This window comes from Dermacentor variabilis, chromosome 11, assembly GCF_050947875.1.
Source record: "Dermacentor variabilis isolate Ectoservices chromosome 11, ASM5094787v1, whole genome shotgun sequence".
NCBI classification, from domain to species: Eukaryota; Metazoa; Arthropoda; class Arachnida; order Ixodida; family Ixodidae; genus Dermacentor; species Dermacentor variabilis.
In genome coordinates this window covers 55,703,987-55,716,037 of record NC_134578.1, presented here as the reverse complement: position 1 = coordinate 55,716,037, position 12,051 = coordinate 55,703,987, and the positions used below count along the sequence as shown (strand labels likewise).

The window sequence follows — 12,051 nt, the reverse complement described above, 5'->3', positions numbered from 1 at the left end:
TAATTTTACAATGCGTCACCTTTTCAGTTTGGGCAAGCCAAAGGCTGGCTGTGCTGTACAAATAAATGATAAAAAAATAAAGGAAAACTGTGGAATACAGTCAAACCTTGTTATAATGTAGTTCAAGGGGGAGCCACAATTACTTTATTATATCCATTATCGCTTGTACTACACCATGAATCTTCTACAGGGATTTCCAGAATTCCACTTACTTCGTCACATCTAATTTCGTTATAATGACGTTTGACTGTATGTGAAAAAAGCAGCACAATCACACTGCACGTGCAAAGAATGCAAAGAACAGTTTTTAACTTCTTGTCGCCATGCTTTGACAAGAATGTATCAGCATAACACAGCACTCTTTCTTTAGGTATGTTCAAGACTTTAGTGTGTCAAAGCATTACAGAAAACACATCACCACAGGAATGCCATGGCAAGATAAGCTATTTGAATTCACGATTTTTCACAGGTTCAGTTTGATTTTAAAATTTAAAGCTATCAAAGGGAGTTTCGCCGCCATTTTCGTGCAGCGCTGAAGACTGGCATGCGGAGGCGTGCTCAGTATCAGTCAGCAACACGACCTGCGTCAGTGCCAAAATTTTTCTGCGAGACATAATTATCAATGGTTACAAAATAAAAGTTGTGTTGCATATACCTCCCACGAATAAATAACACCTTTTTTGTGTGGTTTTCTTCAGCCGGCAGACCTTAACTTTTGTTTCTTGCATCTTGTTTTGCCGGCTCCACATTAGATGTTAACTAACAGCTTGTACAACTGTGGCCGCAAAGAGCAGCCACTAATGTCGTCTCCGAGGGAGCGGCCATATGACTAAGGCTTAAGGGAAAATGAGCAGGCGTCGTCAGTGATGAACCATCGCTAACAGGAGTCAGCAAACAGACAATAAGTGGTTCCAACACAGAGTACGAAAACTTGGTCCTACAGCTTCACTTTGACATATAACTTGCTCAGACTGGCACACTTATGGCAAAGGATTCTCTTCCTTTCTGAAGCTTTTTCTTTAAAGAGCTGCACGCACTGTTGGGAAAAGTGAGCAAGCACTGTTCACCTGCACACTGAGGAACCAGTAGGGTTCAGGCTTGAACGACTGTATCTTGTCGTGCCGATCCACACAAAAGCCAAGCGTCGGTGTCTGGCACGGGCCAAATGACACACAAGCGCTGTCCAGGTTTCCATACTTCCCCTGCAATTAGGAATGTATTAGTACAGTCAAATGTCTCTGCAATGAAATGACCTGCACAACGAAGGAATTATTCTGTACCAGATCTACTGTGAGCTGTGTGATGCATGACCTTTACGTACAACCTGCACAACAAATGATTTAAGTGGCTGCAATCACTTCATTGTAATGGTGTTTGACTGTATATCGAATGAATGCAAAATGTAAACTAGAGATCGTTCTATTCTCTCAGATTTATGCCTGCCAGCCTGTGAACTTTAAAAATTATAAAGACACGTGCACACTCCTTCTGTCAGATACATAAGCAGTTTATTAATGGTAATACCAATGGTAATACACAATGGTAATTTACCTTTAGATGGAACACACAAGCAGCAAACTTAGAACAGCAGAGACAAGACTTAGAACAGTACACATTGTTTTTAGGTAACAGTTACATTCCAGCGACTTAGCTGTTGCCGATTTTGCCTGCTTCAGGGACTCATCTCAATAAGCTTGCCTGAAGCAGGCACCTCTCTGGTATATGCCACCTTGAACTGCCACAAGGGCGCAGCACAAGTATGTTCACCACTTTTACTTTTTGCTTCTTTTTTTGCCTGCAACAAACGCAACTGACAGCAATCTTGGATGCCGTGCTTTGCCAGGCACTACAGCCTATTTAAGTCAGAGGCCTGTACAGAGACGTCGCCACACTCCCGAAATAAGTAGGGCCAATAGAGTGTTGAAACAGATGGCACCTACAAATTTCTAATACAAAAATCGAAAAAAAAATGGATCAAACAGCACTCTCTCTTGTGAAAAAATGCAACTAATGTCTTTCATTGTCCGTGGCTGACTAAATTTACCAATTACAAACTGGCCGTGCTATGTCAGGGTATTCAGTGCTGAATGTTCACAGCAGCAGCACCAGTCCTGTTCAATGTTTACAACAAAGCTCCTCGCTCAGTAAATGTATAGCTTCGGACAACTCACGGCACTAATCAATCCCTTTAGCTCAACTTAACATATACCTTTGGTGTACCTCTAAGATTGTTTAATGGCAATCGTGAAACTGAAGAAAATTACACGGAGCCAAAACAGGTCTCCTAAAATTTGTGGGAGCTCATAAGTGCCAACAAGCCAAACCAACACCAAGACGTATCCTTGTGCCACAGCCTACAAACGAAGCGGTCAGCTATTGCTTTGACAACTGACAGCTATAAAAATAAAAATTTCTAAAAGTGATTAGGAGCTTGAAATCTCAGTTTTATACCGGACCGCACTAGAATATGCAGTTGAACCTCGCGATAACAAAATCGGCGGGGGACATGAAAAAATTCACCTTCGCAAAAATTTTGTTGTTGCGAAGTGAGATAGCACAGATACGTAATGCGTCACACAACGAAACTTTGTCAAAATTCCATTAGCCAAGTTTGGCGCACTTGCGAGGATATAGATCCGCATTGCTGATAGTACAAAGTGCTCCACATGCGCCGATCAGCAGTGGCACCACTGTCGTGGAGCAGTATTCTCGGTCAATTGCTCTCAGAGATACGATCACTTTTGCGAGATTTTGCGTAACTCGGCACCGGATGTAGTGCTCCAGACATGCAGCAGCATTTCTCCAGCGCATGCTGTTACCCGTAGGCGCTGACACGTCCGGTGCCGAGCTCGAAAGTGATCGTATCTGGTACACCCAAAGGCAATCAACCAAGGTTACGGCCCGTTTGCTCGAGTCTACATCTGGCGCCGATTCCGCACGCGATGCCTGTCGGGCGGCACCAAAATCGGCATTCTTGAGTCAAAGAATGTGTACTTCCAGACGATCGCTCAATCATGGCCCTATGCGTGGCACTCAATGCTGCAACCACCATCTCAAGTGCCATAAACAATTCCACGTCGGTGCAATGTGGATTTTCTTGTTTTTGCTGCATTTTTCTTGACGAGGCGCACATTATGCACTGCACTTGGTGAGCAAAACCCGTTGCCACATGTTGGTAGCAACATGCTGCCCCTTCATACGGCCGATCAACAAACAAGAAGGCGGCCATGACATGTTTCTGGCGCGATCGCTTCCGACGCTTGGTCGTTTTTGTAAACAAAAAATGGCGGCACCCTTGAAAGTGTAATGTGGTGGTACTTTATGCAATTTTAGTGCAAAGCAATCACATTTGAGCATAATTTGGAGCCTGCTAGCCTCTGCGAGTAGGCAATAAGCGGGGTTCTATTCCGGCAAATTTCGTTGTTGCAGGATTGTAGTACAGTGACATTTCGTTGTCGAGAAGTACCAAATGCATTGAATCCTATGGGCGTTCACCGGAGATACAAAAATATGTTGTTGTTGCAATAATTTCATACTTGCAAGCTTTCGTTATCACGGGTTTTGACAGTATACTACAGCAGCAAAACTTGTTGAATGAGTTGGTACTTTGATGCCACAGTAGATGGCAGTGGCACATGTGTGACAGTTACCTGTGTGCTTAGAACATTGAGATCAATCTAACCGGGTGCATTATAATAACTTCCTTGATATCTGACAAAAGATGGAAATGTTCGGCTACAAAATAATAATAATAATAATAATAATAATAATAATAAAGTGTTGTAATGCTAGTATGTGGTAATGGCAACCAGTGTATGCGCCTGAATGCAAATATAGACAAAATAAACTATTACAATTCATAGTTCCTAGTTCGAGCTTAGTTAAGAATCCATACGGAGGAATGAAGAACATATGTTACTAGACATAATACGCACACAAAACACTAACATTAAAATAATTACCTGCAGCCCTTTTAAACAATGAGTTCAGTAGGGCGCGTTTACCTGGAAATATTTCGTCTGGAAACGAGTGAATGCACAGCCAATGCGAAGATCCAGCTCCTGTCGAGCGTCCACGGACCTGGCTTCATTTTCATTGGGCTCCACCAGCTGGTTCATGGCCGCTTTGATGTCCTTCTCAGTAATGGCACTGAACCGAGCTCGGAAAATGTACTGCAAAACGAGCGCACACAAAGGTTACACTCCCACGTCAAACGCAAATCTTCATGCACCGGGCACAAGCTAATGCTGCCTGCACTGTAAATGTACTTGCAAAATGGAAGCACTTTCGGGAATGTTCCTTTGATGGTGTTCCTAGACGGCAATGCTCACACTGTGTGTGGGTACTGTCCTATAGACAGCCGCCCGGATACTGGACGTTTGCTCTGGGAGTTTTCAGGCCCTGGCAGAATTTGGATTCAATGCAAGCCCAAGACTGTGTGGACCCTCAACAGATTGCTACACCCTGCAGGCAACACATGCGGTACTCTCATTGTGCTGCGAAACTTTGTTGAAGAAACTTGCCTGCGTGACCAATATTATTACTTATGTACCCTTCCCTTTCTTCCCTTCACCCCAATAAGGCTTCGAGCCATTCTGTGGGGTATTAAAGATCTATCCACCCATCCGAGATTGCACTTGGTGGAACACTTGAAGTTAACCTTAAGGTGACCCTTGCTTCAGTTTCCCCCAATCAGAAGCTGATTTTGTTTCAGATCACCAATGTTGTTGTTACTAAACATTAACTTATATGCCAGGCAGTTGAAAACACAGGCAACAATGTATGACTGTTCAAAATGCTGCTGACAATTTTCTGCAACGTAACCAACAACCATTAATTCAAGTAAACTCGTTAACAGCACAAACAACCCAACTTCAATGTTTTCGAATTCAAGACCTGATTATGTACAACAGTTCTTGGTTATTTTCATTGTCAAAAGAAAGCAGTTGTTTGACCAACACCAACAACAACAAAATAAAAACCTTTCTTCCACGGTCAGCAAAGGCTAGCTCCAGGTGTTCAGGCGCCAAAATATATTTCAGAAATCTTTTTCATGCTAACGTAAAAAGAAAAACATTTTTAACTCTCTCTCTTCCTTTTTCTTAAACATTAATAAGTGCCCACATATTAAAAATCTTATGCGAATTCCTGGTGACCTGTCACACAGTCTTACATAACTGAGGCATACCTGTTGATTGTATGATGCCGGCTTTCTTAGAAATGGCTTGACGATGTTGATGACTTCGAAGCAGATGTTCTCACCTTCCTTGTCACAATCAAGCCACAGCACCAAATAGTCGCAGCCCTGAGCCTACAACACGAGTTAAAGCAATAAGCCCTCGAATCATCCTCCCCTTCAGCAAGCTAACGGCAGGCCCTTGTAGCAGAATTTATTTCCAACTTACTTCTTTTTCAAGAAATCTCGGCAGCTGCAGTTTTGGGTTTGCTTCTTTCTTCTCCGTAGGTGCACTGAAGAGTTCAGCCTACAAAGGAACATGGAACATGTGTAAGGTATGCAATAAAGCAAGCAAAACTTCAGTCTGTCGTATAGCACAAAAAGGTCACACCGTCATCACTAGCCATATTTCTCAGTGTTTAAATGTTGGCGACCACAGCAATCACTTACGACTTGTGTGACGGTTGCTTTGATTTAATGCTACTTAGGTCGGACTGAATTTTTCCCACTGGTAACTCCGATTATCCACATGATTACATGATTAACCACATGACTTAATGACTGAGCAAAACAGAAAACATAGGCCACATCAATATATATATTTTTTTAATGTGGGCAGTAATTGTAGCTACATCATCCCTGTAATGCCCAATGTATCATATATGCCATGCTGAGTTTGATGCTACAAATGCTGATAAACTTGATACAAAGCCCATAGTAGTGTTTTTTATATGCTGGAGTGAAATTTCAGCACTAAGGCCTCGAGCCATTTTGTGAGATTAAAGCTCTACCCACCCATCCGAGATTCCACTAGGTTAACATTAAGGTGACCCTTTTCTTTAGTTCCACTAAATCAGAAGATGATTTTCTTTTAGGTTACTAGCAGCTAAAATGAAAGTGCCAAGACATCACGACAGTCACTTTCTGGGAAGCGATACCGAAACTGGCTGTATAAGAGCTATTATAATAAATTATTTAGGCCACTCTGATGCTTGCCATTATATATTTTTTAAGGATTATAGGTGTAGGACCTTCATGTCACGCAAAAGAAAATTTACTAATTACTTAATTAGAACAGCAATTAAGTTATGACCGAAAAAAAACATTTCCTTGCAGTTGTTTTTCTACAAATGTCAACAATTTGTTTCAATTTTCCTTGACGTGGCAATGTGTTTGCGCATTACAGGGTTAATGGCGCATTCCCATTTGCCACAACATAAAACGGGTCAACAACGACAAATTCGGGCTGCCGATCCTCCTCAGACCATACATAAGAATACTCCTGCGAAGCACGCTTTCAAAGGGCGCTCAAACCGAAAACAATTTAAATCTGTGAGACCCACTGGCTTTTTTTCTGCGAGCTTGCGCATAGGATCCAATCCCGATCCAAAAATTCTATCTCTTTCGGACACGATCGCGATCGAAATTGCCTCTGTGACAGCGCGGTATCTTATTTTCACCTGTGGGCAGTGTTCTCAGAATTAGTGATCACATGCTGCTTACAGAAGGCGAAGTCACACAAACGTGCTTCCAAACTCCTCATATTTATTTACTAATTCGTTCATTCATTCTCGACTTCGTTCAAACCAGGCATCACATCGTTAAATCGCAACAGGTACGACTCGTTTACTTGGCAAAGTCTGTCAAGTTAGCAGCAGCCGCGTATCTACCCCTTGTAAAGCAAAAGCAAGGTAATAATAATAAAAGCGACTCACAGGGTCCACTCGATCCCAACTGTTGTACTTGCTGTGGAAGTCCGTTGTCATTACATGACCGCAGACCGATGTCATCTTGAAACGTGCCGGCTCGTTGTAGAACTTGCCGACGTACTCGTAGACGGTGCAGGCGCTGCTTATGCCTTTTCTAGGCTTCATGTTGCCGTTAGATAGGATGGCTGCCAGTGATTGAGCCAGCGCTGGCTTCTCCGCAACCATGAGAACGTTCTTCATGGTGAATAACTAGTGAGATTCCTTCACGACCCAAGCCTTCACGACAGCGACATCTTGGATTTGATGCGGATGGATGGAGTAGTGTTTCCAAGACGCGCCGCCAGGGGGCCAAAGTGTTGCTAGGAAACATGTAGAGAAATGAATACAAAAGCCGTTAAACTAGATAGATCAGTGCATATGATTGTTGGAAGTTTATGGAGGAAGGGAAGGAAATGAAATGTTCATACAAGACCTGACGTGTAGGTGTTCTATCAAATGTTCACTTTTCGCCACGGCGGTAGCAATCCAATGGGGTCGGATTGCTCAAAACGCTCGTCTACCGAGCCTTGAGTAAATGTTAAAAATCCCCAAAGGAACACTAACAGTACATCTTTACTATTAATTTTTGTGTTAAAGGAAGGTCTTAGAACTCTAAACCATGTCTAAACTCTAGAAGAAATAGCGACAAGTTTCAAACTGCTGTAAATAAGTCGATATAGTAGCTTTTCTAAAATCAGCTTTGTTTTTGTTTTCCACTACTATACTGCGTGCCTGATGTCACGGCGCAGCATGTGGTCACGTGGGAGCTGGACATTGCGACAATTTGACACTAGCTCCGGTTTTTCTGTTGCCTCGTATGCTGCTACTTTCTATCATCTCTACTTCTACTCGTGAAGAGGGCTGATGTAGAAAACGAAACCGAAACTGGTTAAAAAATTGGTTTCGTTTTTTTAGAGGGTACTGTATTGTGACATCATGACGCAAAAGGTTAGGTTTGTTCGATTCAGAAAAAGGTGCACGGCACCTCGAACGAAAAAGTGCAGCGGGTGCCGGGCTGCACCCACTCGCTGCAAGGTTCAAGAATGCAGTGCACCACGGCGGCACCTTGCCTTGCACCCCGTTCAATCGAGCACGGAGGTGCAAGGTGCACTGCTACACCTTGGGGAATCGAAGGTCTAGGTGCAGTGCACCGTGAATAGGTGCAGAAGGTGCAGAGAAACTTGGCTGAATCGAATAGACCTGTTATTACGATGAAGCAGGACGTTTGGCGCTCTCTCGGGCTTGCCCATGTCCCCTCAAATGCTGCTCCTCGTGAGGTCCGATTGCGGTGCCCCAATGTAGCAGCACAGCTAAATTACGACCGAGCGAGCCGGCGCGAATGTAAAATCGACGCGATATCCCGCTCTCACGTGATAACCTACTGCGTCATGACATCACGGCAGTCATAGCCTGGGAAGCGATATCGAAACTGGCTGTAGAAGAGCTACTGTATTAAATTATTTAGGGTGCTCTGATGCCTGCCATCATATTATGTTCTAAAGGTTTAGAGGTCTAGGACCTTCATATAATGCAAAAAAGCGAAAATGAAACATTTATAACGCTTCACCCATTTTCCCCAAATTTGATCTCGGTGGTTGTTATACTTTTTTTCCAGTACACGTAAGTTAGGTAAATTATATGCCGTTCTTAAAACGCACTAACATCACGCAGGAGCGCTTGAACAAGTAATATATTACAAAGACCGTAAATAACCCACACACTTAAGATTTTTCTACACATAACCCGTAACCTGCCCTGTATACTTGTAAGGAATTTAAACAATGTGACTTGTTTAGCTCAGCGATGAAACGCGGGCGCTGCGTACAACGTATGAAAATTGAGGAAAATCGAGGGTTCAGTAAATATTTCCAGCTCCTAATTTATGCAGAAACGTTAATGTATTGCCGCACATCACACATAGCATGCCCCTTATTCTGAACGAGTAAAAACTTTGTGTGACGTATAGAGTTTCCATGCGAGCGACATTGGTAGATTAGCGCTCAGATAATGTATAAGGCGTCAATATTATCGCCGACAGACCCTTATTAATCGACAAATTGAGGTAAACGCAGGACACGATTAAAGATTCCCCCGGGACATTCATGTACTCGCGCGATGACGAAGGCACTCTTCAATTAAATTCGGTCTCTATAGTAGGATACAACTTTAAAAAAAAATAATAAACAGCAGTTGTGGAACCAAGGCACAAAGACCGCGCGGGGTTGGGTTACTTCCGCCTGCCAATCACAGAAGCAAAAAACATCGTCGTCATGCGACCTTTTCAAAATGGCGTCATACTTGGTACCGTCTGCTGCTATTGCAGAGTCTTTTCATCGACGGAAGCGATGAGGTGCGCAACATACATGGACAATGTGCATGGACACTGAGCATTTCACTCTTGAAAAGTCCGTGGTGCAGTTAATTTCACTGCTGACCCCGTTTTACTCATGAAAATCAAAGCCAACTGAAGTGAAACTTGGCAATAAATGGTTGCAGCAAAGCAAGCGTTTTATTTCAGTTCAATAAAGAATTAGTCTTTCACCGTTCCGCTGTAAAAGACGTGTGAAAACGTACGAAATTAGGCGTTTATAACTTTTATTTCTGTGGTTACCGCCTTATTTAGGTAACAGGGAAAGTTTGGAGTACGAACTATTTGCAGCCTCGTGGAGTATCAGTGGCTGGCAGTTACGTGGGCGTGGGCGGGGATTCACTGCAGACTTGAGTTGTATCCGACTATAGCACTCAACCACTCGTTATAAAGACATCACTGTATTGCATTATAAGAAGAAAGAAATGCTACTTGTCCATTTCTAGTTCATATTTAGAAAAAAAAAGAAGTTATTGACAACGACGTGGGAAGTCGAAAGGCTTCGTTTTCGCTCGACTCTGCACCGTCGAGTTTCAGTATAGTTTGATTATTGCATAGTGCTACGCTGGTTTTCCTGGCTCGTGCAACTCGCAGAAACCGCAAGTACACTCTAAGAAAAGTTTACACCCTTTGGAGTGCCCCTTCTGCCACACAACGGTAATCGTCATCTGCCTTGCTTGCGCTTCCTTTCTTGAAAACGCCGCGCCCGCTACTTTCCTGTTGGGAATGCTACGTCATGCTCATAACGCGCATGCCGTTCGTGACATGGAAGTACCGGGCTCGCAGCATTAAAGAAAGGAAATGCGGACAAGACAGATGACGATTATTGTTTTGTGTAAGATACGGTATAAAGGGTGCAATTTCGTTAAAAGTGCAGCAAAGAGCAGTAATGGCGTATGCAACGTCACCACTCCCCGAATGTGTGGCGGGAGATTTGAATTGCGATAGCGGTATTCGGAACCTTCAAATGCAGTTTTCTCGTAAACCAAGTCTTTTCTTGGCACGAAACAAAGGCTGGGGCGTTTCTGGAATGGGATTTAAACAGTCTGCGTCGACTTAGTATTGGACTTTAGTGTCCCTTTGAGGAAGGAATGAGAAGGCAATAAAGAGTATCATTCATGCGCTAACATTTGACCTCGCATGTGCATTCTGACTACAATGTTCTCGCCATTTTCTGCAAATTTGATAACGGTGGGCTTACTCCGACGCCGTACATAAAAACACACCTATAAGGCTCCGAAGCAGCTGCGTACTCAATTTACTCCAAAGGCCTCATTCGACCTACACGCCTGCACATAACGCATAGCATTAGCACGTAACCTGTCCCTTATTTTCACCAAATATAAACGCTGTGCCTGGTTTAGTTTACCGATGGCACCGGCAAAAAACTACTATATAGAAACCGTAGAACCAATGGAAATATGAAGAAAAAAACACGGGTTCAGTTATTATTTGCGAAACTCTAAATTTATTTTAATTCTAAAGTTTTGCCACACATTATAGTTAATTCATATCACCCCCCCCCCACCCCTCTCATTTTCCCTGACATATAAACTCGGTGTGACGAGAGTTATTTCGCGACACTGCATGGGAAACGTAGCTGACAACGACCGTATAGCGCTTTCGGACACTTGCATATGGAATTTTTGCACAAAGGTGGTATTCATCGGATGAGATATCATTCTACGCATCTTCTTTCCGAACCGCCTTAAGGAAAGCTTCTGGAAGAAGAAAAAAATAAAGGTACGGGACGCCGAACCCATCTCACCATGAATGTCGATCTGTTCGTGATGGAAAGAAGCGCGACTAATTAACGGAGTCGCAGCAAGAACATAGGACAAAGCGCTGTTGGGCGTGTTGGTAAACCTTCACGGTGTAAAGAAAAAAAAGCGCCACTAAAACGGAGACCTATAAGCAAGCGCTTTGTCCTGTGTTCTTGCTAGGTGTCCGTTTATTAGTCGCGCTTTTTTCCATTACGAACGTTTACCTACACACCGCAATTGACAGTCGTTCTAAATGCCGATGTTAATGCGATTAGCATTGAACATATGCAGCGACACACTGTGTTGCCACAGCCAAAACACGTCTTATGGGTTCCCAAAAAGAGCGTGAAGCTACCAGAGAATGCTAATCGCGTTAATATATGCGCAGGGCCGATGCATTTCGCTCACATGTTTGAGGAAATGCGTACCGAAAACTGTGCTAAATCTACATAGTGGACATCAGCACCAAACGGGAATTATTTATTTTTTTAAAGTTAGCATACGCTCACGCGTATTCCAGCAACGTCTATACCATGACTCAGCCGTGAAGTAGAACTTAAGAAGGAATACTGAGCAAAAGAAAAGAAAAAAACTGCACGCCTTCAATCCGCGATATTATCTATTACTCGATAACTTAATCGTCTAACGATGGCTAAAAAATGCTCTATGAACCACGACGGTTATCGCACAGATTGCGCGCCCGTATCTCCCAGCCACTGCTGCGAGCCTCAGCCGGGGCAAAGATGGTCATTTTGTCGCAAAATCGCCCCGTTTTCTACAACGGGGACACAGGATGCGCCGCTGCAACGCCGCCACTCGTTTACTCGCAGTTATTGTGGTCTCACGGCTCCGTTTCTGCAGGGAGCATGCTGCGTGCGCGCTGTATAGCCGTGCGCACCGCGTCGTCCCGCTGAGTACATGTGAAGGCCGTGTCCCATTTTCAAGGTGAAAAGAATGAGCACATGTTGTTGAGCGTTCACGCTGCCTCGTCCCATA

General features: G+C 43.5%; 1 protein-coding gene across 2 annotated transcripts in view; it reads right to left on the bottom strand.

The window, feature by feature from the left end:
• Positions 1–7,209, bottom strand: part of Top3beta (DNA topoisomerase 3-beta) — a 45,597-nt gene extending 38,388 nt beyond the window's left edge. Inside the window, exons 1-5 of one of the 2 annotated variants that reach the window (XM_075675571.1) lie at positions 6,892–7,209; positions 5,406–5,483; positions 5,189–5,311; positions 4,005–4,172; positions 1,068–1,202 (exon numbers count right to left, since the gene is read on the bottom strand). In XM_075675571.1, coding sequence (XP_075531686.1) covers positions 1,068–1,202; positions 4,005–4,172; positions 5,189–5,311; positions 5,406–5,483; positions 6,892–7,125 — 738 coding nt within the window. In that variant the 5' untranslated portion in view covers positions 7,126–7,209. The remainder of the gene's footprint in view (positions 1–1,067; positions 1,203–4,004; positions 4,173–5,188; positions 5,312–5,405; positions 5,484–6,891) is intronic. The other variant, XM_075675570.1, reaches the window with a different exon arrangement.
• Between the last annotated feature and the right edge of the window lie 4,842 nt (positions 7,210–12,051).